Source organism: Athene cunicularia (genome assembly GCF_003259725.1).
Source record: "Athene cunicularia isolate RWA chromosome 1 unlocalized genomic scaffold, athCun1 chr1_part2, whole genome shotgun sequence".
NCBI lineage: Eukaryota > Metazoa > Chordata > Aves > Strigiformes > Strigidae > Athene > Athene cunicularia.
In genome coordinates, this window is record NW_020799092.1 from 61,283,720 (window position 1) to 61,307,114 (window position 23,395).

Genomic DNA, 23,395 nt, shown 5'->3' on the forward strand with positions numbered 1-23,395 from the left:
CCCACCCCCCCAAACCAAAACATCCCACTTCATCCTCCCCACCATTTCAATGCCTGGCAATGGTGCAATCATTTAGAGAGGCTTAAGACAAGAATTCTTTGTACATCGTTACTACAGTTGCGGTCTGTTACAATAAATGTAGTGGCAAAGGTGCATTGAGGGTGAAAGAATTGGTAAGATGTTAATTACGTCCTCCTGTCTGTATCCAAAAAAACAACTGACAGTCACATATATTTTAATAGTCATTTTACTAGAGGAACCATTAAATGCAGCTTTTTGCAAACTTATAAAAATACCTGCAATGAACAAATTCCACATCCATGGGTTCCGAGTTGTAAGCCTGTTCAAAGTCTGAATTAAATTTAAGAGTAACATCTTCATTACATATCTGTTGTGAAGATAAAAGTCAGTTTACTGATGAATGTTTAGTGCTTTAAACACAAAGAAGCATCTCAGACCACTGACACCCCTGCATCACCTCCAAACAGAACACCTAGATTTACCTGCTACCAACGTACTGCATATCTAGATGAGTGCTTTCAGAGTAGGTAAAGATTATAATATAGAAAGAATAGAGAAACCAAAGTCTTCAAAAAAATACAATAAAAAAGACAAAATGACCACTCAAAATGTAGATAAAACAAACATAGCTTCCCAAAAGTCAGATTAAACTCGTCTGTAACTTCATGAATTGCCAGCTTCCCCTTCAAAATTTGTGGATCACAGTATTTTCAATAGAAGATACACCCTGCTTACCTCAGTAATATAGGCAACATACTCTATTATATGCTCAGAGTAGACCTGACTTCTCAGTATCACCTTATCACCTAATTGTAAACAAAGTTAAAAGTTACTATTACAAGGAATAGTAAAATTCTCACATCAGCACTTAGTTCCCTCCTCTTTGGCATGGTTAAATTAAGAATTAGCAAAATGCTAGATGTTAACTAACTTCAGCAAAGTTGCTGTACATGAGTACCTGTTCTGAAATGCCGCATGCAGTTGTACATTACATTTTAAAAGGCACCTAATATAGACGCTATCAGATAACACCTCCCAAAAACAGTATCCTATATATTACATTATTTGAGGTTCTATATGAAATTTTGTCTACTTTCTCAGTTTTCTTACTGTCTTTTAAGTTATTATTACATTGCAGAGTTTATTTTTTTCTGAAAGCCCCACCAATTTTTGTACATGAAAAATCCTAAAGTATTGAAACATGTGTAAGAACAGACACATGCAATGCTGCTTCAGCCAGCAGCTGCTCTAAGACTCACACTGAGACACTAACAGTGCAGTTCACCTGTCTAGTAACATAGATTAATAACCTTGTGTTCAAGTTATGTATCAAGTATGTATCTCTTTAAACAAATGAATAAGCAATGGAGTCTGTATTGCCCTGAATATATTGATCAATATGCTGTTTGGCTTTATCTCACATTAATTACTACCTGTAGTCAGGCGAGGTCTGCCCTCTTCCACTCCAGGCACTTCCAACACTAACAAATTCCCACTCCTTTTCAAAGTAACCCCACTCATGTTAAAGTCTTTGATCTCCATTTCTGCTTGGATCTCTTCAAGCCACAAGAGAGTAGAAAAGTTTGCTTTATAATTATCTAGATTAAGATGCTGAAAACCAAGAAAAGTACACATTATTGTTGTAATTTTTACACTAAGATATGGAACCCACTATTCTTAGCATTATACAAAACACCTCCTAAGACAGATTGCGCAGCAACTGCGTTGCCAGTTAAGGCACCTAACACATGTATCTATACACTAGTTAATATTTTAAACTCCCCCAGCAGGTTAAAGCAGAATTAGTATAGTCCTTGGCACTCAGATGCAATAGCCAGTCAGCTAAAGAGTTCACCAAGTCTCTCCCTCTGACAATGGCAGTTTCAACATCTGAATTCAGGGGCAGTCTACAAACTGAATTCTGTGCTCAGCAATCCCAGATATCATAAAATCTAAGTGAACTGGGCAGAGATGGGTGAAGAGATAAGAGTCATGAGTCCTGGCCCTAGCTGATGATTACACAGTTTATGGCAGACTCAGCCTGAACTTTCTCCCTTGGAGCTTAATGCATCTCACTCAAGTTATTCTCTAACAGTACAAAGCTCTATCTAAACAATGACTGATAGCATAGAATGCTTTCTATTTGCTATCTTCCCACTCAAATACAAGGCAAATGAGCAGTGGTTTCTGGAGCAGACTTCAATCAATCACCAGTATCAGACACAACTTAGTGTGGTTTAAAAGAAGAGTTACTGTTAATGGCAGGCTTTCAGTATAAAATTATTTCAAACAGTACAGAGTTTTATCCTCTTTGAGAGAAGATCGCTAACTGCTGTCTTAATGCTATGACCTCAGATTTTTGTGTGAGCTGTTTAGAAAGCAGACAGTATAGCCTTTTACATTTTTGAAAAATTAAGTAACAGCCTCAGTTTAAGTCCTTAAAAAGTTGGGGGGATGGGGTGGGGGTAGGATTGAGTTGCAGCAATGTTCTACCAGAAGTCAGGACAAAGTTTTGGAGAAGGAATCACTAATATTCTTCTTAGACTCCAGGGTTTTGGTTTTTGTTTTAGTGTTTTTGTTTTTTTTTTTTTTAAAAACCATATTCCAAAGTCACTATATTTGCAGGAAGAATTTCAAGAAGCCATAGTGAATTAAGTTTGAAGATTTTTTTTAAAAAAAGTTTTGAACAACCGAAAAAAAAAAAAAGTCCTCTGTTATAACTTAAGAATTTCTGCTTTCATTTGCTATGAAACAACTTCTGGACCCCAAAACCCTTTCCAATGATGCTTAAAAAGTGAGAGTGAAGCAGAATCTTTTTTAGGGTTCTGTAATATCCCTCCTCCCCTGCACCCCAGTGTACTTCTCCCTTTTCAGTTCTTCACATTTACCCTTTGGAACTCTTGTAAGCTTTAATTCTGTGACATATGGAAACCCACAAAAGTTACTGGGTACAGACTAAAGTCTTAAGTCTATTTGGTAATAGTATTACATCATCTTCTATTACACTAAGGGCTACACATTTTTTCTAAATTAAAGCCAGCTTGAAGAAACACACATAAGATATAATTTCTTATATAAACCTATACTTGCATACCTCTGCTAGAAGAGGCTGAAAGGTCAGAATGTCTAACTTCTGCTCCACACATTTTCTTAGCTCATCTGGTACGGTATAATGCGGGAGAAAGCTTGGCAACTTCCAGTGATGTCTAAATCAAAAATGTATGACATACCATTTAGCTTTCTCAAATTACATATGTGAAAAACAGCTAGTTAACATGCCACATCATCAAGGCTAAAACCAACACACATGACAGACACAATAATTCAAAGTGACAATTGAGAAGTTTGCTATACTGGGAAGGCAGAGAAGTGTTCCAGTTACAGATTATTTGAAAACAATGTGTATCTGCTTTTTCAGTTTAGGGGTATTTATATAGCTAATCAAATACTCTAAGTATAATGGAAGCTTATTTATAAAGGAAAAGTTCTGAATAAAATATGGGAAACATCAGATACAGATGTCTGAGCTGCTTGAGGAGTTAAGAAGCTAACTCTCACAAAGCTATTTCCAATTATCCATCTTTTTTCCTACTAACACAACTGTTACTTGTAAATTACTATGCGACAACATTTAATCTTGTTTATCATGTTATATAGTAGAAAGAGCTCCTGCTTGACAGATATACAAAGAAATCAAGCAGTCATTACTGACACAATTTCTTCTATCAGTAATGTTCACAATTATCTTGTTTACAACATACATAAACATGTACAAACTCTCACAGTTTCACATTTTGTCAGCATTACAGAACAGATACAGAAATACCAAATAAAGCAGTATTAGGTAAGTGGGTTTTTTTTTTTCCCTCTGATTGACAGTACCTCCTGTATTTAGGGGCAACCACTGTTGTCTTCCTTGGCTGAGGTTCTGGAGTAATTTTAGGCTTTCTTGGAGAAAATGGTTCCACAGGTGCTATTAGTAATTCTTCTTCATTTGTTACAGTGGCTTCAATGTAGCGTCCAACAGTAAAATCGGAAAAACCAAGCAAGAGGAGTTCTTTACTGTACCCAGGATTTCTTCAAGTAAGCAGAAGTTATGTTCTTAGAACCATCATGTTCACACTTTATTTCCCCCAGCCATAACAATTAAAAATAAAACCATAGATTCTCATTTCAGTAACATATAAGAACTGCTAATTTTGGGTAATTCCTCATACTCCCCATCCTGAATTCAATCCAGCTATCATGAATAACTAGGGGGGAGGAAAAAGAGTAAAAATCTCAAACCCTCAATTTCATCAAAAGCTTGGGTAGAGAATAAAATCCCTCCCCTCAACATACTAGGAACAGAATTAATACTTCTGTCACAAGAAATAACTTGGAATTACCGTTAGTGAAAAAGATTAGCCAAACATTTCTAGAAGAACCTGTAGCATATCCCCTAAGTGTTTGTAGCAACAGCTTTCCTCCACCTTTAAGGCTACTCAGAACTGAACCCTAACTGTAAACACATCAAGTGGAGAAAGTAGGAAAAATCCTTTATTTCTGAAAAATGCACTTTATATGTGTAAATGGTGCTTGAGGAGTAATTAAAAAAAAAAAAGGAACAGTTTCTTCAGTTCTAAGGAACTTCAGACAAAAGATCTAACAGATACCATCTGCTCTGAAATCCCTTAAGGAACTCATCCTAGCACTACCCAGAGCCCAGTTCCCTCCTCAGCACTAACTACAGAGCCCAACACTGTTAGCATGTGCCTGAAAAAAAAATGCATCCCAGAAGAATTCCAGCTTACTACTACTTTGGCAGGAGTACCACTTTTTCATGTCAACTATCACTACCTTCTCAGATCAAAGCTATAACCTGGTTTTCTCTGATACATTAAGTCTGTGCAGACACTGAACTGTCCAGATTTATGGTCTAAATTGCAGTCTCTATGGTCTCTAAGTGGCCAGCAAGCACTTGTTACCTTCATGCTGCAACCTCTTATGGAATTTTGTGTGGATTGTTCTGTATTATTAGAAGATTCTCAGACTTTGTGGCATTTAGATCTACAGTGAAATCTAAATTGTTCTTTCTACCCATCTTTTACCACAAAGGCAGGCCATACCTGCAGCTTATCTTTCAAACTGCAGCTAAATCATCCTAAGAAAATTTCTATCCCTTGTCTCACTATTTGAATTCGTTAACAGAAGTAGTGTGAAAATTAATGCAGTGTTACTTTGATGAACAAAAGCATTTGACTTTTTTCGCCTGTCCAATTTTTAAATTATAGTCATAAGAATCAATGGTAGTGGTACACATTTGTAAAGCTACAGCTGGACGTAACTGGAAAGTACATGAAAATAAGTTTTCCATCATTCTGAAAGAGTTCACACAAAGCCACTTTTCATTCTTAACTAAATCCACAAAATATTTTTTAAAGTATTTTTGTTTTTCAAGAGCTTTCTAAGATCTGCAAAACACTTCCTCTATAAATTACACCTTTAAGGAAGAACGCTCTTTTCTTTTTTATTTCAGCATATATAACCTGCATTGAATATCACACAACAGGGAAGTTTGAGATCAAGTCATGTAGCAACATGAATATGACATCAGGGTACTCAGACTGGAAAAGACATATCAGACATAGCACAAAAATTCCCAGGAAATCTGCAGTAGCTTTAGTGCTCATGGAGCAATGGGTTTCCTGAAAAGAATATAACCAGCTGTAGGCATTATCTTCACCTTACTATGCTTTTTAAAGATAAATTATCTTAAAATTTCTTTGTTTACTACTACCATTTTCTTTCAACAAAAATCAGAATCAAGCATTAAAATGCTAACTACTTTCAAGGTCTAATACAGGTTTCAACATCACTTGCTAATATGTACTGGTTTACTTTATTGCACACCAGAGAGAATTCTGCCCAGAATAAGGGAACTATTATGAGAGTATTAGGAGAATAAGGGACCTATTGAGAGATAAAGAAGTCATTATCCCACTCTACTCAGTGCTTGTCAGGCCACACCTAGAATACTCTGTTCAGTTTTGTCCCTGCTATACCAAAGAGCTGTGGACAGGCTGGAGAGGGTCCAGAGAAGGGCCACAAAGATGGCCAAAGGACTGGGAAGACTGTCATATGAGAAAAGGCTGAGAGAACTGGGTTTGCTCACCCTTGAGAAGAGAAGGCTTAGGGAAGACCTTACCACCAATGTTCCAGTATTTAAAGGGTGGCTACAAAGAAGATGGAGACCCCCTTTTTACAAGGAGTCACACAGAAAAGATGAGGGGTAATGGGTACAAGTTAATCCCGGGTAGATTTCAACTGGACACAGATGGAGAATTTTTCACAATAAGAGCAATCAGCCACTGGAATCCTCTCCCCAGGGAAGTGGTGGATTCCCCAACCCTGGACACTTTTAAGATTCAGCTGGGCAGGGTGCTGAGCCATCTTGTCTGGACCATGCTTTTGCCAAGAAAGGTTGGACCAGATGGCCCTTGAGGTCCCTTCCAACCTGGTATTCTATGATTCTATGAAGTCAGTTTTTATGACTTGTTTCCATTGTATCAGTCAGAACCAATGAAAATACATACTTACACAGCTGTGCATATGATCACTATAAATGTTTTTCCACCTGGTGGTATGACAATTGCTCCAGTAATACTGACATGCTTTATTGGTTGTTCCACATGTTTTTGCTCATTTTCTCCACTATGCAGATTTTCATCTTTCAGCAGTGAAAAGTTTTCTTTTGTCCTTGATAAATTTGTATCCTGAGAATTAATTTCTTCTGTAGTAAACAGATTACAATAAATTCTGTTACCCCAATTGCTATGGCTAGCATAGGAAAGTCTTCTCAAATGTAGAGGTTTTCTGAAAGTTAACACTCAGTATTCAAATATTAACACTTCACTGTACCTGGAATGACTCCATTCTTCATAATGGATGTGTTATTCAATGACTCATATGTTGTTCCTCCACGGTTGTTATATGAATTAATTGCAGCTTTTGAAACATCTTCTTGATTTATTGGAAGAGATGACAGATACACTTCTGGACTAATCTCACATTTTTGAGGAATCTGAAAACTGAATTGCTTGTCTTTCACCCATCCAGCTAATCTGCAGCTGATTAAGGACTGTGGTACACTCCCTTTATTCCTAGAAGCAGTTATGTAAATAATTACATAATTAAATGCATAGTTAATGTTCTTGAGAAGCTCAATTTTACCTGGAGTCAAATACAACTGTCTGTAGCAGGTTAGTTTGTCATTATTTCATAACTGCTGTCAGAAAGAAATTGCACTGCTGCTTCTAACTCATGAGAACTAGAACCTCTGCTAAATGTTAATATTTCTAGGTCATATCAACTACCATATGAAACATACAGAAATACTATTTATAAAAAAAAGCTATGGTAACTTAAAATTTATGATAACTAAATTTATGGTAAATTTAAATTTATGGTAACTAACTCTTAGGAAAGAGCTCATAGCAACAAATGAGAGGGTATCCAGTTGTGACTTCATCTGAGCCTCTATGCCCAGATGTGAAAAAACCCCAACCAAATCAGAAAACAAGAGAAAAACACCAAACAAAAACCACCCTCAAGGATACACTGACATATTTTTTAACCCAGATGCTGGAGAACTAACAAAGAAAAAAACAATTACAAAATCTGGTCTGCTTTTAACACATGAGTATGCAACAGTCCTCTTGTTCTAAAATTTAAAGATGGCAGCATATCTGCAGTTTAATTTAAACACACAAGTAAAAGCATTTACTTTAATCCTCACTCCAGACTTTAAGACTGAAAAGAGACATAGGACTGGGAGTCTCAAAACACTATCTGCAAGATACATGCTCAATAAAAAGACTGTCCTAAAGACATCAAATTCAGTATTAAATTCTCTTTAATTCCATAGTATTTGGGGGTTACTTGAAGACCATGAACCACAAGGCTCAACTGTGAGAATTTCCTGTGTTAAAGACAGGTTTACAGACAATGGACTGATGGAAAGTAAGAAAGCTTAGAACAATCAGAAAGTCTTACTCTATCCAAATGATCATTCTGTTAGATTCCCCCTGCTTCAGAGTTCCAAAATCAGTCATTCTTGATACTTCCAAGCCTCCTTTGTCTCTCATTAAGTTTTCATAAGGCTCATCCAAATTGACTCCATTAGAGTGAGATTGTCTGTAAAAATAATTTGTTAGTGATTTTAAAACACAGATAGACTCAGCAAATATTTTTTTATTCAGCGTTAAGAATCACTATACCACAGCACAGTCACAGCATTTAGAAACTAACAGGTGAGAGGGTTCACTTTTTCCTTAGTTACCTATACTTCCAATGAGACTACCTTTACTATTTAAGCAGCAAATTAAAAACAACGAGCCTTTTGTCAGCAGCACAATAAACTAGCATAAAACTTTGGATACAAGGTTAAAATGGTAAAGGAGCTAGCTAATCTTTGCTGAATCAAATGGTGACTGGAGCTGGATCTCTTTGGCAGCTGAACCAAGACACCACAAAAAGCAGCTCCTTAGTGAGTCCTGGATTAGCACTGGAGCTCAAGAGGTAAAAGGACTACACTGGAATTCAATTTCAATATGTACCCCAAGCTCTTACGTTTTCTGCTTACTGCTACAATCTGAAAGCAGCAAACAAGAAGAAACTGAAAAACACTGAAAACCAAGAAGCACTCTTAAAAACCATTATCACACATACTACTGATGAAAAATGCCTAGGAAATTGAAGTCACATGATCTTCTATGCCTGAGACAGTGACCATAACTCTAACCTCTGTCTCAGCTGCCTGGAGAAACCATTAAAAAAATTGTTTCTATTCCATAATTAAGAAACTAGTTAGATAAATCGGCACTAAAATCGCATGGAAATTTTTCAAATAATTTCACCAATATTTACACACCCTAAGTATTCCTTAGTTATTGTGCTAGTTTGAAAACAAGCTAGTGGGAGACACCAAGTCAGAATAACAATTTAATAAGGAAAGAAAAAAAAATTATAAAGGCAGATAACACTGGGTTAAACTAACAGAGTCAGGATACAACCTGACAACCTGTTAATCAGGGCGGTGGTAGCAGCCTGGTAAAATGGTGGCAGTGATCCCGTGGAGAAAAAAAAACAAAACAAAAAAAAAAGAGATCTGCTCTTCCTCAGGAAAGTCCAGTGGTGGCTAAACAGCTCCTGTCCTCTGGAAATCCAGTGGAAAAGAGAGGCCTCTGGTATTCAGAATCTCAGGTTATATCCAGGATGGAATGCTGGGTTTTCTCCTCTGGGTGGAGCATCTCACAATGGGATAATGAGTCATGCTGCATGGCACTGATGGGCCATTAACAGAAAGATAGTCTGGAGGGAGGGGGGAAACAAGGAAACACTGCCCCACCTGATTTCCACAGCTCATGAGGATGGTAATAGAATACACTGCAACCCAGGACAGTTATCTAATACAATAAAGTAGAAAATGACTGCATCTGTTCTTTATTAGCTATACCAATTTACTAGCAAATTCCACTAGATGTCTCCCATTGCAGCTTAAGCTACCTCAATTTTTTGATAAGGTAGGAAATACACCAAAACTGAGAAAGCCACCCTAAGCTCTACTTTCATAACTTGGCTTTCGTAAGAATTTTTTTGTATAAAATCAAAATAATCTAAAACCAGGTCCAACTGAAAACTAAAGCAAGTTGTACTGTTGAGCAAGGAGATACAAACACTTCAAGCTCCATCTAGGTACAGTTTAAATCTATTACGTCCATTACTTCCAGTGAAAACAAACAGTTTCTTCCATTCTTCATAGTTCTTTTGAAGATACATGTACTGCTGTATTTCCTAGAGATTGAACAAGGCAGGTTCTCCCAAAGACTATGTTTGAGAGGTATCTGAACATTCATTTTGCTCTCCTTTAGACTTTCCAATTGGTTGACAGCTTATTTTTGACTTGCAAAATCAGATTCTGTAATCCTACCAAGGCCTTGTTAGCACTGAGAGTGACATTATATAAATCTGGGCAGTATTTATTTCTGTTTTTCACAGGACAGACACTTGTACCCACAAATAAAATTCCAGACCTTTGCTGCAGAACTTCTACTGACTAGCTGTTGCCCATTCTACATTTGTGTAGCTGATTATTTCACAAAATTTTGCTTTTTCTCCATACTGAACATTATCTACTTTTTTCAACTTTTTATGCAACCTGACACATGTGATGTGAGAAGAATCTGGACATCTGTTGTACCTGCAGAACCTCCCAGTTTGATATTTGCAAGCCTAATTAATCTATTATAGAGATCATTGAGCTATTCCATTTAGGACATATATTTGAAGAATCACTACAACTTAAGCAAAATGGATTAAAGAAACATCAATTTTACGTCAGTTTTGATAAGAATGGTTTTAAAATTGTAAAGTCCTCACTAGAAGAACACAGAATAGAGGAAACATGAGGTAAGAGCATGAGCTTGGCATTTTTCTAACAAAACCACGCAAAATTCCTTCCTTGGCTAGCAATATCCCTGAGCTCAGCCCCTACTAGTTTTACTTCTGTAGTAAGCATAGATATCCTCACCTTCTGGAAAGGAAGGTGAAAAAGCAAGGACTAAAATATACCACACTGATCTTCCTAATGATCTATCATGCCTTCTAGTCAACTAGTGAAGAATCCACAATACTTCTCACTTAATAAATCCAACAAAATTTAAGATGTGAAATTACAATTCATCTCTAGTAGTTAAGTAGAAAGTGAATGAAAGAATGAATATTACCTATCCAGGCTGACTGGCACCAAGCAGAGAGCTCTCCAAATATAACATGACTGACTGCTCTCCACCACAACTGTGTTGACTAGATCATGTCTACGAGGTGAATAGCCATCAGGAAGTCTCAATGAATCCAAAGTGAAAAATATACTCTCATCTACTGTACCACTTCTTCCACAGATGCTGGAAATGCGAACCTGTAACAGTTTGTTATTCAGTGTTACTTGATACTACCTGCTTAACGTAACAGGCATACTACCACTGCATAAACTTTTTCCTGCAACAGCCATTTGAGCATTAACAGAGCTGCATTCTGAGGTTTGTTATTCATACAGCTCTAACCTAGAATCTCTGTGCTTGTCTTTAGATTTAAAAATGTAAAGAAACACAAGTACTTTAGATAAGTATTAGGTTCCATCTAAGTGCATACTACAGTACACATGTTACCTGTCTTGTGACTTACCAACTTACTGAATGTATAGTTCAATATTAGCAGTCACAAGAGAAGAAATTTTTTTCTTATACCTGACATGCAGGTATTATTCAATATATACAGTTAAAGCAAATAACAATAAAACATAAACCTAATATATGTATTCCTAGATGGAACAAATATTTTATTTAAAATAGAAAAGGGGGAATGGTTGTTTAAGTCAAAACACTTGGATAAATTAAAGTTAACATAACATATTCCAGTCATTAGATCTTAAAAAAAAGTTTGAAAATCCACATATCCTCATTGCAACCAATGTAACTGAAGTAACAATAAACATCCAAATCAACAACTGATAGCCAGGAAATAAGTTTCTTCTCATTCTAACCAAAACATGTATGCTTTTTTGAAAAGCTTTATTATTTTAGAAATAATCCTCTAATGGATGAGTTGATATGTTTTATCTTTTAATTAAAGTGTGTTATAGAAAATCTACCAATATTAGCAACTTAAAGCCACCTACAAAATCCCCCTTCACACAAAATTCCTCTTAACAAAAACAATGTGCAGAACATTTACCTTGTCTACTCGCTTATATCTCAAAGGCTTTACAGCAACTGCTTCACTGTTCCATGTTGTTGGGTTAATAAAATATTTTGCTTGCACCCAGTCACCTTCACAAGGTTTGAAACCTATGTAAAACAGAACATTTGTCAAGTTTAATTGGTACTAATAACATTTGTGTTACTCCCATACAGAACTAGTTTCAGTTAAATAATATGACCAGCCAGAACACTGCGTTATTTAGATCCATCAAGTTCAAACTTCTCTTTGCAATTCTTCCCCCAGTAGGTTATGACAAACTACGCAAGAGATGCTAGTGGAAAACTACACTTGCTTACATGAAATTCATGCTTACATGACTGCATGCAAGTTACACTCTGTGAGAATGAACAAGTAGCTTTATTCACCCAAATGCCTGTTTTTTTCCACTACATACACTGTATTAGGACTTATATCAGATGTTGACTGCAAGTTTATCAGAAGATATTTCTATTGTACATATAAAAAAGTTAAGAAAGAGCAAAAAGAAAGCCCCTACACACCGTCACAGACATCTTCCATTGCAAAAAAAGTATTCTGATTAATATAACCACCATTTTTAGAGAGAGAGGTAATATTGCCAATTAATATTTTCATATTTAGTTCAGAAGCATCACAAGCAGAACTGGAGTCTTCCCACGTTTTCTGGACAGCATCTACCTGTTAATACAAAAAACCCCGACATTCAAACAGATGATACTCACAATTATATGTTAAACAAATTCCTACAATAAATATCAGTTTCAACTGCTTATAGAAGTCAAACTCCTTATTAGACAATTCTATATTCACTGTATATGAACTCGTTCATTTTTGTACAGAAAAACCATGAGTAGCAAACAGTAAGTTACTTCTCTTAAGTCTGCTGTATGCTGCAACACTGACAACTACTGTAATTACATGTTGATTTGTCCAATCTTTCTCATGCTTCCCATGCTTTAGATCTACTTCAGAATTGTCTTTATATTGACAAGAGGACTCCTCCCCAGCAATCTGATTGTACACAAGTAGATCTAGAACATCACTATTTCAGAAAGCAAAAAAATATTTTCAAGACGTTATTTATAAACACCGTATGTATTTCAGACTGCCCCTCAGTTATTCTTTAATAATTTGACTAAAAAACCCTAAAGAGCTGCTTCTTACAGACTCTCCATATCACCACCTCAAGTATAAGTTTGCTTGTTTAAGCAGCCCTCTGCAGAACACAACCTACAAACTGTCAATGTGCAGAAACCATTTTTCCACCACTGCTATGTTGGGGTAAGACAGAGCATCTCTGGTCTTAATTACTAGAGCTCCTAGAACTGCAAGTGCTTTTTCTTGGTGCCAAAGGGCCACCACCATCGCAGGTTCATAAGTCTCCACTCTGCAGTTCAAACACTCGTTCTTCAGAGCTTCCCCGCTCTCTATAAGGACTGTCAGGGCATGTAACAATGCCAGTATCACTGGACAGAAGCACGTGTGACCATTAAGCAAGAACTGCTGACTCCACATGGTATGTAGAGAAACTATACTGTGCAATAAAGCAGGAGAAAGAGATCCAAAATTCTTGTCTTGTGAAGCTTATGAGTATAAGGTTGTATTGTGCATGAAGAAAGTGTGCAAGGTATCTCTACAGTGATTAAACAACTAAAATGCATGACATGCCCATGGACAACTTTTTCCATGAACTGTAGTGTAAATGTACAAGTCAGATCATTAAATTAACACCTTATTTCAGAAAGCTAAGTATTTGTAAATTCACAACCAGAATAAAGAAACTGAGTGGAAAACTAGTATAACGCAGACAAGAGCATAACTAAAAAGCCACAACTAGATAGAAGAGGTAAAAAAAAGTAGCTGTAGTGTTTTTACTTCAACACAAATATTAGAAACTCTGAAAAGTATTTTCTTCATGTATAACATGAAAAAATTAATACACTGACAAAAGGCTCTGTACAGTGCCATTTTTCTCTTATAGATCAGCATTTGTGCACAGATGGAAAACAATCCTCTACAGTCACACTATTCAAAATACTATGAAGAACTTTACACTTGTTAAATGCTATTACTACCCATGTGGTGCACTTCTTGAAGACACAATTTTCACAAAGAACTTCCCTCAGACATTATAGAGTAATTCACAAATCAAGTTAGTCTTCTAGTATTTTTATTTTCTGTCTACTCATACTTGAAAAGTCACATTTCTAGTCAACTTCATTTTATCAGGCACAGTTCAGTTACTGCCAATTCAACCCTTAAAGGAAAAAAAGAATTTCAGAGGCATGCACTTATTTTAAGATCAAATTGAGCCTCTAGGGAGTTATGTGCAACTATCAGACAGAAAACTTGTCTTCCCCATTAGCCTGGTATACATCTCATGGACTATTATCATGTTTAGATGAAAAGCATATTTATTATTGACAAACAACGATTTAAAAAAGGCTTTCAGCAGGCATTCAGCATTTTCGCATTGGTTTCCTATTTATAGGTTAATTAGATAAAGAGCTTTCCCTAAGATTAACATCTATAGTGGCTGATGAAGTTGGAGCTTTGAACTCTAGGCAGATTTTTGAGGCCAAAAAGTTGAGAAATAAACCAAAGTAACTTTCTAGACTAACACCTGTACTAATGTTTTTTACAGGAGGCAACTCTTTCTCATGGCAAAGACAAACCTTCACTTCTTCATTCACATAGTAATACTCAAAGAAAGACCGTTAATTACAGTGAGGGTAACTGTACTGGACTAAACTGTTCGTGTGGTCACTCAAAATGCAGCCCACGATGGTATCTGGTCATCCTTTACAGAGACTCCAGTGGCCTTAAGTGCAGCTCTTCAAAACCTAAGTATCACCAACAGGCAGTGGTACAGTTTCTATTGTACTTCCGGTTATAGATGTGTATGGGAGCTTTATGTACATACAACACATGCCCTCCAAAACATGCATCCTTCTCCCAGTCTTAATTAGATGTTTTATGCAGCAATGAGACTCCAGCAGTTACATATCCTGCACATCACAGATACACTGTAGATGCCTCTGCACATGTACATGACCCCCTGGATTTTCAAGTGTTCAATAGTTTGAGTTAGCCTGCTTCCGACATCTGAAAAATTAAAAAATACGGATGAAAATCTCAAATTCTGGGGGGGGAATAGGGATCAAGAAAGAGTACACCATGCAACCTTGCTTTCCATAGATGTGTCAATGCCTCTGCTGATATACAGGGCCTTAGTTAAAAGCCATGAAAGTCTTTTCCCAAAGAGTGCACAGAAAATCTAGTGAAGCTTCAACTGCTCAAGTTTACCATCAAGAGAAGAACCATGACTACAAAAAAGAAAGATAAATAAGAAATAATTCCATGGTGACAGATGAAAGTATTTTTAAAAGGTATGCCTCTACTTAGCATTAGTATGAACAGGTTCAGGACTGGTCAACAGACTAATTCTGAAAAGTGTCCAGTACATTACCACAGAGATATTATCAGCTTCAGTTATTAACTATGATTCACTCTATTAATATATATGCCACTTGGTATCAACAGAATAACTACATGTGTCAAAATAGTAGACTCACTTCCCTATGACAGCTGGTTGTCTGGACACTGCTGGCAAGTGGCTAAAATGTCTCTTAAGTACCAAAATCAGGATGGTGCATAAAGAAAGGCATGAGGAATTAAAAACACTCTATACTAGTGAACGCAGGATTTTGACCTCCTTTCCCCAGTTTATGTATCATTTGCTAATTTAACACAGTAATGACAAATTCTTCAATCTGGTAAGTTACACTCTTATTAAACCTGAGTATCAGAACTTTACTACTAAGATCACTAGAAACATTAGAATAATAAGAAGCTAATGATTATCTGAAGTATCTGAAACATGACCTCTGAAGCCACCATGGTTGTGGATTACATTCTTTAGAGACAGTATGAGCTGATAAAATGCTTAATCATAGCTTTACTAGACAACTCAAGTTAACTTCCAAACTAGTTACACTGTGATTTCCTCTGTACAAGCAGCTTAAGCTTTGGCTCAGACTTTTGGTCAGGGTGAGTTTACTACATGAAGTACACCAGTCTACTGCTGTACTTGTGTAATGAAGCTAAACCAAGCAGACACAAGCCAAGAAGATGGGTTATCTACTACACAGTTATCAACTGCTTCTGCACTGCTGCCAGTCTTTGAAGCACCAGTCACATTTACATATATCTAAATGGAGAAGGGCCACTTGACTCAGCCTCCTCACTAGATTATCACAGGCACCTGAGAGTTGACCCCATATGATTACAAAATTACAGTAAAGTTATGACAATGTATAATCAAGCTTGAAGTAGGTTTGCAAATAAAGTCTTAAGCAAGAAAGCTACTGAAATACCCATTTTTATAACTTGACATTAAGCTGTGATTTTTTACAACAGGAAGTTTTGAAATTTATGTTCTTATCCATTTCTGTGCAAAAAAAGTAAAACTTGGAGCCCCTGTTTTTGTTATCTTATCCATTCATATAAGCAACATAAAATTGACTTTGAAGCTTTGAAAAAGTTAATACAGAGATTTGAAAAAGGTATGATTAAACAAATTCTGATGCAATGATCTCAATCAACAATTTCATATTCAATACATCTAGAGATATATTTAGAGAATCATTATTAAAGGAAGAACATTTAAAGAAGATCGAATAAACGATAATAAAACCCCAAACAATTTAGCCCCACTAGATGAAGGGTTAGCAATTTCTCATTTTTGTAAAATTCAGGAGGCTAAAACTATAGTAACCTCCAAAAGAAAGTCTCAAGGGATTTACAGAGAAAGTGGGACTCCTATTTATCTTCACCTCTTACCTTAATAGCCCTCAAGCCACCCGATGTTTTATCCTCTTCAACAGTTGCAGTAACTCCCTGTCCAACAGTCAACAGCATATCTTTCCTAACAGCATCCTTTGTGAAGATTATTATGTCATCTATCATCCCGTAATCATGGCAAAGTCTTGTCACTACTCCTTGTACTATTTTTAATTCTTTATCACCTGCATTCAGAGGAAAAGTGTAAGATCAAAGATTAAGATAAGATCAAATCACTTTTTTATAGAACTATGCAACAAGTAATGAATGCAATCAAAACTGCTATTCCTTCTATGAAGATGAAATTCTCTTGTTCAACTAAAAATACAGTTGCCAACTAGTTTCACATTTAAATCTTGAAGTCTTATGGCAAGTTATGCTTTCAACCAATTAAAAAAGCTAGTTAAATACAAACTACATAGTAAACCCAACATTCTTTAAGTTGCATTAAAAAAAAAAAATAAAAAAAAATCACAGAATACCTTGAGTTGGAAGGGACCCATAAGGATCATCAAGTCCAACTACCAGCTCCTCCCAGGATTACCTGAAACTGAACCATGACTAAGAGCATCAACCAGACACTCGAACTCTGACAGGCTTGCTGCCGTGACCACTTCCTGGGGAGCCTGTTGCAGTGACTGACCACCCTCCCAGTGAAGAACCTTCTCCTCATGTCCCATCTGGACTTGCCCTGACTCAGCCTCATTCCATTTACTTGTGTCCTATTGCTGGTCCCCAGAAAGAGAAGATCAGCCCCACTTAAGGAAGTTGTAAACTTGGATGAGGTCACCCCTCAGACTTCCCCAAGCTGAACAAACCAAGTGGCCTCAGTCGCTTCTCGTAAGTATTGCCCATGAGACCTTCCACTGTCTTGGTCACCCTCCTCTGGACACACTCTAGTAGTTTTATGTTCTTACACCAAGGCACTCAAAAGTGCACACAGTACTCAAGATGAGGCCACATCAGTGCAGTGTAGAGTGGGACAATCACCTCCCTCGACTGTCTAGCTGTGTTGTGCTTGATGCACCCCAGGACACAGTTGGCCCTTTTGGCTGCTGGGACACACTGTTGACTGATATTCAACTTGCCATCAACACAACCCCCTAGATCTCTTTCTGTGGGGCTGCTCTCCAGCCTCTCATGCCTCAATTTGTATGTATAATCATAGAATCATTTACACTGGAAAAGGCCTTTAAGAACATCCAGTCCAACCATAAACCTAACACTGCCAAGTCCCACCAAATCATGTCTCTAGGTACCACATCTACACATCTTTTAAATACCTTCAGGGATGAGGACTCAACCACTTCCCTGGGAAGACTGTTTCAAGGCTTGACAAACCTTTCAGTGAAGAAATTTTTCCTAATATCCAGTCCAAACCTCCCCTAGTGCAACTTGAGGCCATTTCCTCTTGTCCTATTGCTTGTTACATTGGAGAAGAGACCGACACCAACCTCACTACAACCTCCTTTCAGGTAGTTGTAGAGTGATGAGGCCTCTGCTGACCATCTTTTCTCCAGACTAAACACCCCCAGTTCCCTCAGCCGCTCCTCGTACGACCTGTGCTCCAGACCCTGCACCAGCTCCGTTGCCCTTCTCTGGACACACTCGAGTCATTCAATGTCCTTGTTGTAGTGAGGGGCCCAAAACTGAACACAGGAATCGAGGGGCGGCCTCACCAGTGCCGAGCCCAGGGGTAAGATCCCTTCCCTGTCCCTGCTGGCCACACTATGGCTGACACAAGCCAGGATGCCACTGGCCTTCTTGGCCACCTGGGCACACTGCTGGCTCCTGGTCAGCCGGCTGTCAATCAACACCCCCAGGTCCCTCTCTGACTGGCAGCTCTCCAGCCACTCCTCCCCAAGCCTGTAGCGCTGCTGGGGGTTGTTGTGGCCCAAGGGCAGCCCCCGGCATTTGGCCTTATGGAAACTCCCCCAGTTGGCCTCAGCCCATGGCTCCAGCCTGTCCAGGTCTCTCTGCAGAGCCTCCCTACCCTCGAGCAGATCAACACTCCCACCCAACTGGGTGTCAGCTGCAAACTGACTGAGGGTGCACTCGATGCCCTAGTCTAGATCATCAATAAAGATGTTAAACAGGAGTGGCCCCAAAACCCAGCCCTGGGGGACACCACTCGTGACCGGCTGCCAACTGGATTTAACTCCGTTCACCACAAATCTTTGGGCCCGGCCATCCAGACAGTTTTTTACCCAGCAAAGCGTGTGCCCATCCAAGCCACAAAGCAGCCAGTTTTGACAGAAGAATTCTGTGGGAAACGTAGTCAAAGGTCTTACTAAAGTCAAGGTAAACCACATCCACAGACTTTCCCTCATCCAATAAGCAGGTTGTCTTGTTGTAGGAGGAGATCAGGTTTGTCAGGCAGGACCTGCCTTTCATAACCCCATGCTGACTGGGCCTGATCCCCTGGTTGTCCCGTATGTGTTGTGTGATGGTATTTAGGATGAGCTGCTCCATCACCTTCCTCGGTACCAAAGTCAAGCTAACAGGCCTGTAATTTTCTGGATCATCCTTCCAACCCTTTTTATATACAGGCATCTCATTGGCCAATTTCCAACCTGTTGGGACCTCCCTGGTCAGCCAGGAGTGCTGGTAAATGATGGAAAGTGGCTTGGTGAGCGCCCCAGCCAGCTCCTTCAGCACCCTCAGGTGTATCCCATCCGGTCCCATAGACTTGTGTGTGTCTATGTGATGCAGTAGATCACTGACTCTCTCCTCCTGGAATGTGGGGGTTTCATTCTCCCAGTCTCTGTCTTCTGGCTGAGAAGGCTGGATTCCCTCAGTCCTCACTACAACTAGTACTGTTATTAAAGACTGAGGCCAAGAAGGCATTAATCTCCTCAGCCTTTTCCTCATCACTTGTCACCATGTTTTGTCCCATGTCTAGCAGGGGATGGAGGCTCTCCCTGGTCTTTCTTTTGCTGCTCACATACTTACAGAAACATTTCTTGTTACCTTTGATTACTGAAGCCAGATTAATTTCTAGCTGGGCTTTAAACCTCCTGATTTCCACCCTGCATAGCTTCACAGCATCTTTGTAATCATTGAGTGGCTAGCCCCTTATTGCAAAGGCTGTAAACTCTCCTTTTCTCCCTGAGTTGCAGCCAAAGCTCCCTGTTCAGCCAAGGTGGCCTTCTCCAGCAGCAGCTTCTTTTACAGCATCCCATCTGATGGCCAAAAGGTCTGGCATCCTCTATACTAACCTGTGATTGAAAAATTCAAAGCCCTGCCAGTAACACCAGTTTCAGAGCCACAAGATCCCTCTGTGGAACCTTCCTACCCTCAGGCAAATCCACTCTCTTGCCCAACTTGGTGTCATCTGAAAACTTACTGAGGGTGCACTTAATCCCCTCATCCAGATCACTTATAAATATATTAAGCAGACTGCTGTGGACGGAGGAAGCAAGCAGTTGATTCAATATGAATGATAGAGCAAGCTTCAACTTTACTGAAAGAAATCACACCTTATATAAGCACTAACTATAATTATGCACACTAATCATAAATCTATTGGATACATCCAAAAGGCTACATTATAATATCCCAGCCCCTTGTGGCATTTCAGGTATGTCACAACATCTTCCTTCCTCTGGCTTGTTTACTTTCCCAAGGCTGTTTACCATCACACTCAAAGCCATTGTGTACCTCAGTTTCTCTCTTTGTTAACATAAGAGTCTTTTGTTAGCATAACTGTGCCAGAATCTCCTTCCTTGTTAGCATAACTGTACCCTGGGTTTTTTCCTTTGTTTACCTCAGATGGCTGTAATCAGCTCCTGCACAGACCCATGGCCTTGCTCTGCAAGCCAATCTCCAACAGCAGACCTGGTGCCACTACTGAACCCTGGGTAACACCACTTGTGACAGGCCACCAGCTGGATTTAACTCCATCCAACACTGTGCTTTGGGGCCAGCCATCCAGCCAATCTTTTATCCAGTGAAGAGTACGCCTGTCCACAACACGAGCACTGGTTTCTGCAGGAGAATTCTGTGAGAAATATGACAAAGGCCTTACTAGAGTCCAGACAGACAACATCCACAGACTTTCCCTCATCCATTAAGTGGGTCACCTTGTTATATTAGGAGACCAGGCGAGTCAAGCAGGATCTGACTTTCATAAACCCATGCTGACTGGGCCTGATCACCTGGTTGTCCTGCTGTACTTGCTGTGTGATGACACTCAAGATCCATTCCATAACCTTCCCTGGCACTGAGGTCTGACTGACAGGCCTGTAGCTCCCCAGATCCTCTTGCTGTCCGTTCTTGTAGACGGGCATCATATTTGCTAACCTCTATCAACTGGGACCTCCCTGCTTAGCCAAGACTGCTGATAAGTGATTGAAAGTGGCTTGATGAACACTTCCATCAGCTCCCTCAGTACTCTTGGGTGGATCCCATAGACTTGTGTATGTCTTCAGTGGCGTAGCAGGTCACCAACCATTTCCCCTTGGATTACAGTGGCTTCATTCATCTCCCTGTCACTGTCTTCCAGCTCAGGGGGCTGGGTACCCCGCCACCAACTGGTCTTACTTTTTTAAAGACTGAGGTGAAGAAGGCATTATGTACCTTAGCCTTTTCCACATCCTTTGTCACTGTTTCCCCCACCACACCCAATAAAGGATGGAAATTCTCCTTAGTCTGCCTTTTGTTGCCAATGTATTTATAGAGACATTTTTTTATTGTCTTTTATGGCAGTAGCCAGATTTAAGCTCTAGATGGGCTTTGGACCTTCTAATTTTCTCCCTACATAACATCACAATACCTTGTAGTCCTCCTGAGTTGCCTGCCCCTTCTTCTGAAGGTTCTAAGCTCTCATTTTTATCCTTAGTTCCACCCAAAGCTGTCTGTTCAGCCAGGCCAGGACTACCCCCTTCAGGTGCAGAATCCAGCACCTAAGTACATATGTATATTGTTGGAAAAATTGAGAGAAAAAATACCTGCAAGCTAAACTACTTCTCCCAAGAGGCCAACAAGTGTTTCAAGTTTTTCAGAGCAAAAGAAAGTACTCAATATTGTTTGTAGGGGGAATCCAATACATTTAAGATGTCTATTCTGAAAAGCAGGAAAAGTAGACAAGCTATATAATCTTTTTTTTTCTATAATATTACAGTTAATACAATTCTGAACTGAGATGTGGTGATATTTCTACAGAGACCTAGGAGTTTGACATCTTTTGTATTAGAAGTAGTATCAAGTTATATCACACAAACTCACAAAACAGCATTGCGCTACAACTTCAGGTTTAAAGTTGGACTGAAGTATGCTAGTTTAGATTTCTAACACATTATTAGCTACACTCAAAATTAAGAACATTAATACAGTAAGTAATCTTCTTTGCTTTCTGTATTCATAAACATTAAAATGTACTTTTTTGCTACATTGAATAAGGCTACTAAAATTGTCTTAAATGTACACTATTTTTGAGCCTTAAAACAAAGATAATCACATCTGCAATCCAAGAAAAATGAAGTTTTAAGACAGTAGTACAAGAGAAATCCCAAAGCATCCATCAACCATCACCACAGTGCTCCTCTTACACCTCACTCCTGTTTTGCCAATTATTAGGCCTAGCATACACAGCCAGCATAAAGATGAACCAATACCCAAACTGTATTTGATACAAAAGGGTGAGTACATGGGTGAACACTGGGGGTACAAACAAATCAATCAGATTATACATAATTGACATCAACCCCACTGACCCCAACAACACCACCACATGACCAACAATGGGCGGAATAAGTGGTGAAATACATCTCCCATAGAAGGGACAGGAGACAACCGAGTTAACAAGCCAAACACATAAGACCAGGGAAGCCACATACTGAATCTCTACACAGCCCATGTTTACAAAAGCCAGACCTGACTGGAGCCCAGTCCCAGGGAGGCAGGAGGTCCTTCCCCAACAGGGAACTCTGCACAGTGCCTCCACCTCACAGACAGACACTGCTCCTTCTGTAAGCGGTCCCAGCTTTTATCCCTCAATGGGACACCTGACCCTTGTTTACTTAATGCAGACACCTGGGGCTCATTTACCCAATGGCTCTCCCTGCCAGGCCGGCCGCTCCCTGGAGGGAAGCCTAAAGGCAAACTCACCCCCTCTTTGGGAAGGGCTGTGGGAATCACCCATATGTCAACCTCAATCTGGGGCTTAGGGTGGAAACCCCAGCATTTCAACTCCATACACTAAGCAACCACAGTTACCTGATCTACTCAGGGAGCATAACAAAAAACCACTGCTGGGTATACTCTCGTGTGCTTTGTAGCCAGAAAAAGCTGTCTTTTTTTTCCCGATTGCGTTTTGCAAGGAAACAGGCTTGCACTCAGCCCCACTCACATGGGAGGAGAGGCCACTAACGCCCTCAGGGCTCGGAAGCTGCACGCAGGCCCTGCAAACCCTCAGCGGGCCCAAGAGCTCCTACCTGCAGACGCCCATCTCTCATCGTCTCCTTCCTCATCCCCTGCACGTCTCCAGAAGTAGGAGAGCACCTTGGAAAAAAGGCCGAGCATCCCGAGGCACCCTGCCAGCCAAATCCCCCTCGGGCACCTCTCCGAGCACACTCCTATAGCCACGTTTCAAGCCCCCCACGCCGCCGCCAGCCAATCACGCCGCTCGCTCCTGGTCACGTGAAAGAGCCCACGCCACGTGCCCTTGGGCGGGCGAGGGGAGGTGTTGAGGGGCGATGCAGCTTTTCCCGCTGCGGGCGCGCGGGCTGGAGGGCGTGGCGCGGCGTGGCGTGGC

General features: G+C 39.5%; 1 protein-coding gene across 2 annotated transcripts in view; it reads right to left on the reverse strand.

Annotated features, from left to right (window-relative positions):
- The window catches only part of MOV10L1 (Mov10 like RISC complex RNA helicase 1), a 41,204-nt gene extending 17,863 nt beyond the window's left edge, over positions 1 to 23,341 (reverse strand). For both annotated transcript variants that reach the window (XM_026868304.1, XM_026868303.1), the window contains exons 1-13: positions 23,076 to 23,341; positions 16,642 to 16,826; positions 12,321 to 12,477; positions 11,794 to 11,906; positions 10,788 to 10,978; positions 8,056 to 8,196; positions 6,922 to 7,163; positions 6,601 to 6,793; positions 3,904 to 4,098; positions 3,116 to 3,227; positions 1,455 to 1,632; positions 757 to 827; positions 297 to 388 (exon numbers count right to left, since the gene is read on the reverse strand). In XM_026868304.1, coding sequence (XP_026724105.1) covers positions 297 to 388; positions 757 to 827; positions 1,455 to 1,632; positions 3,116 to 3,227; positions 3,904 to 4,098; positions 6,601 to 6,793; positions 6,922 to 7,163; positions 8,056 to 8,196; positions 10,788 to 10,978; positions 11,794 to 11,906; positions 12,321 to 12,477; positions 16,642 to 16,826; positions 23,076 to 23,163 — 1,958 coding nt within the window. In that variant the 5' untranslated portion in view covers positions 23,164 to 23,341. The remainder of the gene's footprint in view (positions 1 to 296; positions 389 to 756; positions 828 to 1,454; positions 1,633 to 3,115; positions 3,228 to 3,903; positions 4,099 to 6,600; positions 6,794 to 6,921; positions 7,164 to 8,055; positions 8,197 to 10,787; positions 10,979 to 11,793; positions 11,907 to 12,320; positions 12,478 to 16,641; positions 16,827 to 23,075) is intronic.
- Between the last annotated feature and the right edge of the window lie 54 nt (positions 23,342 to 23,395).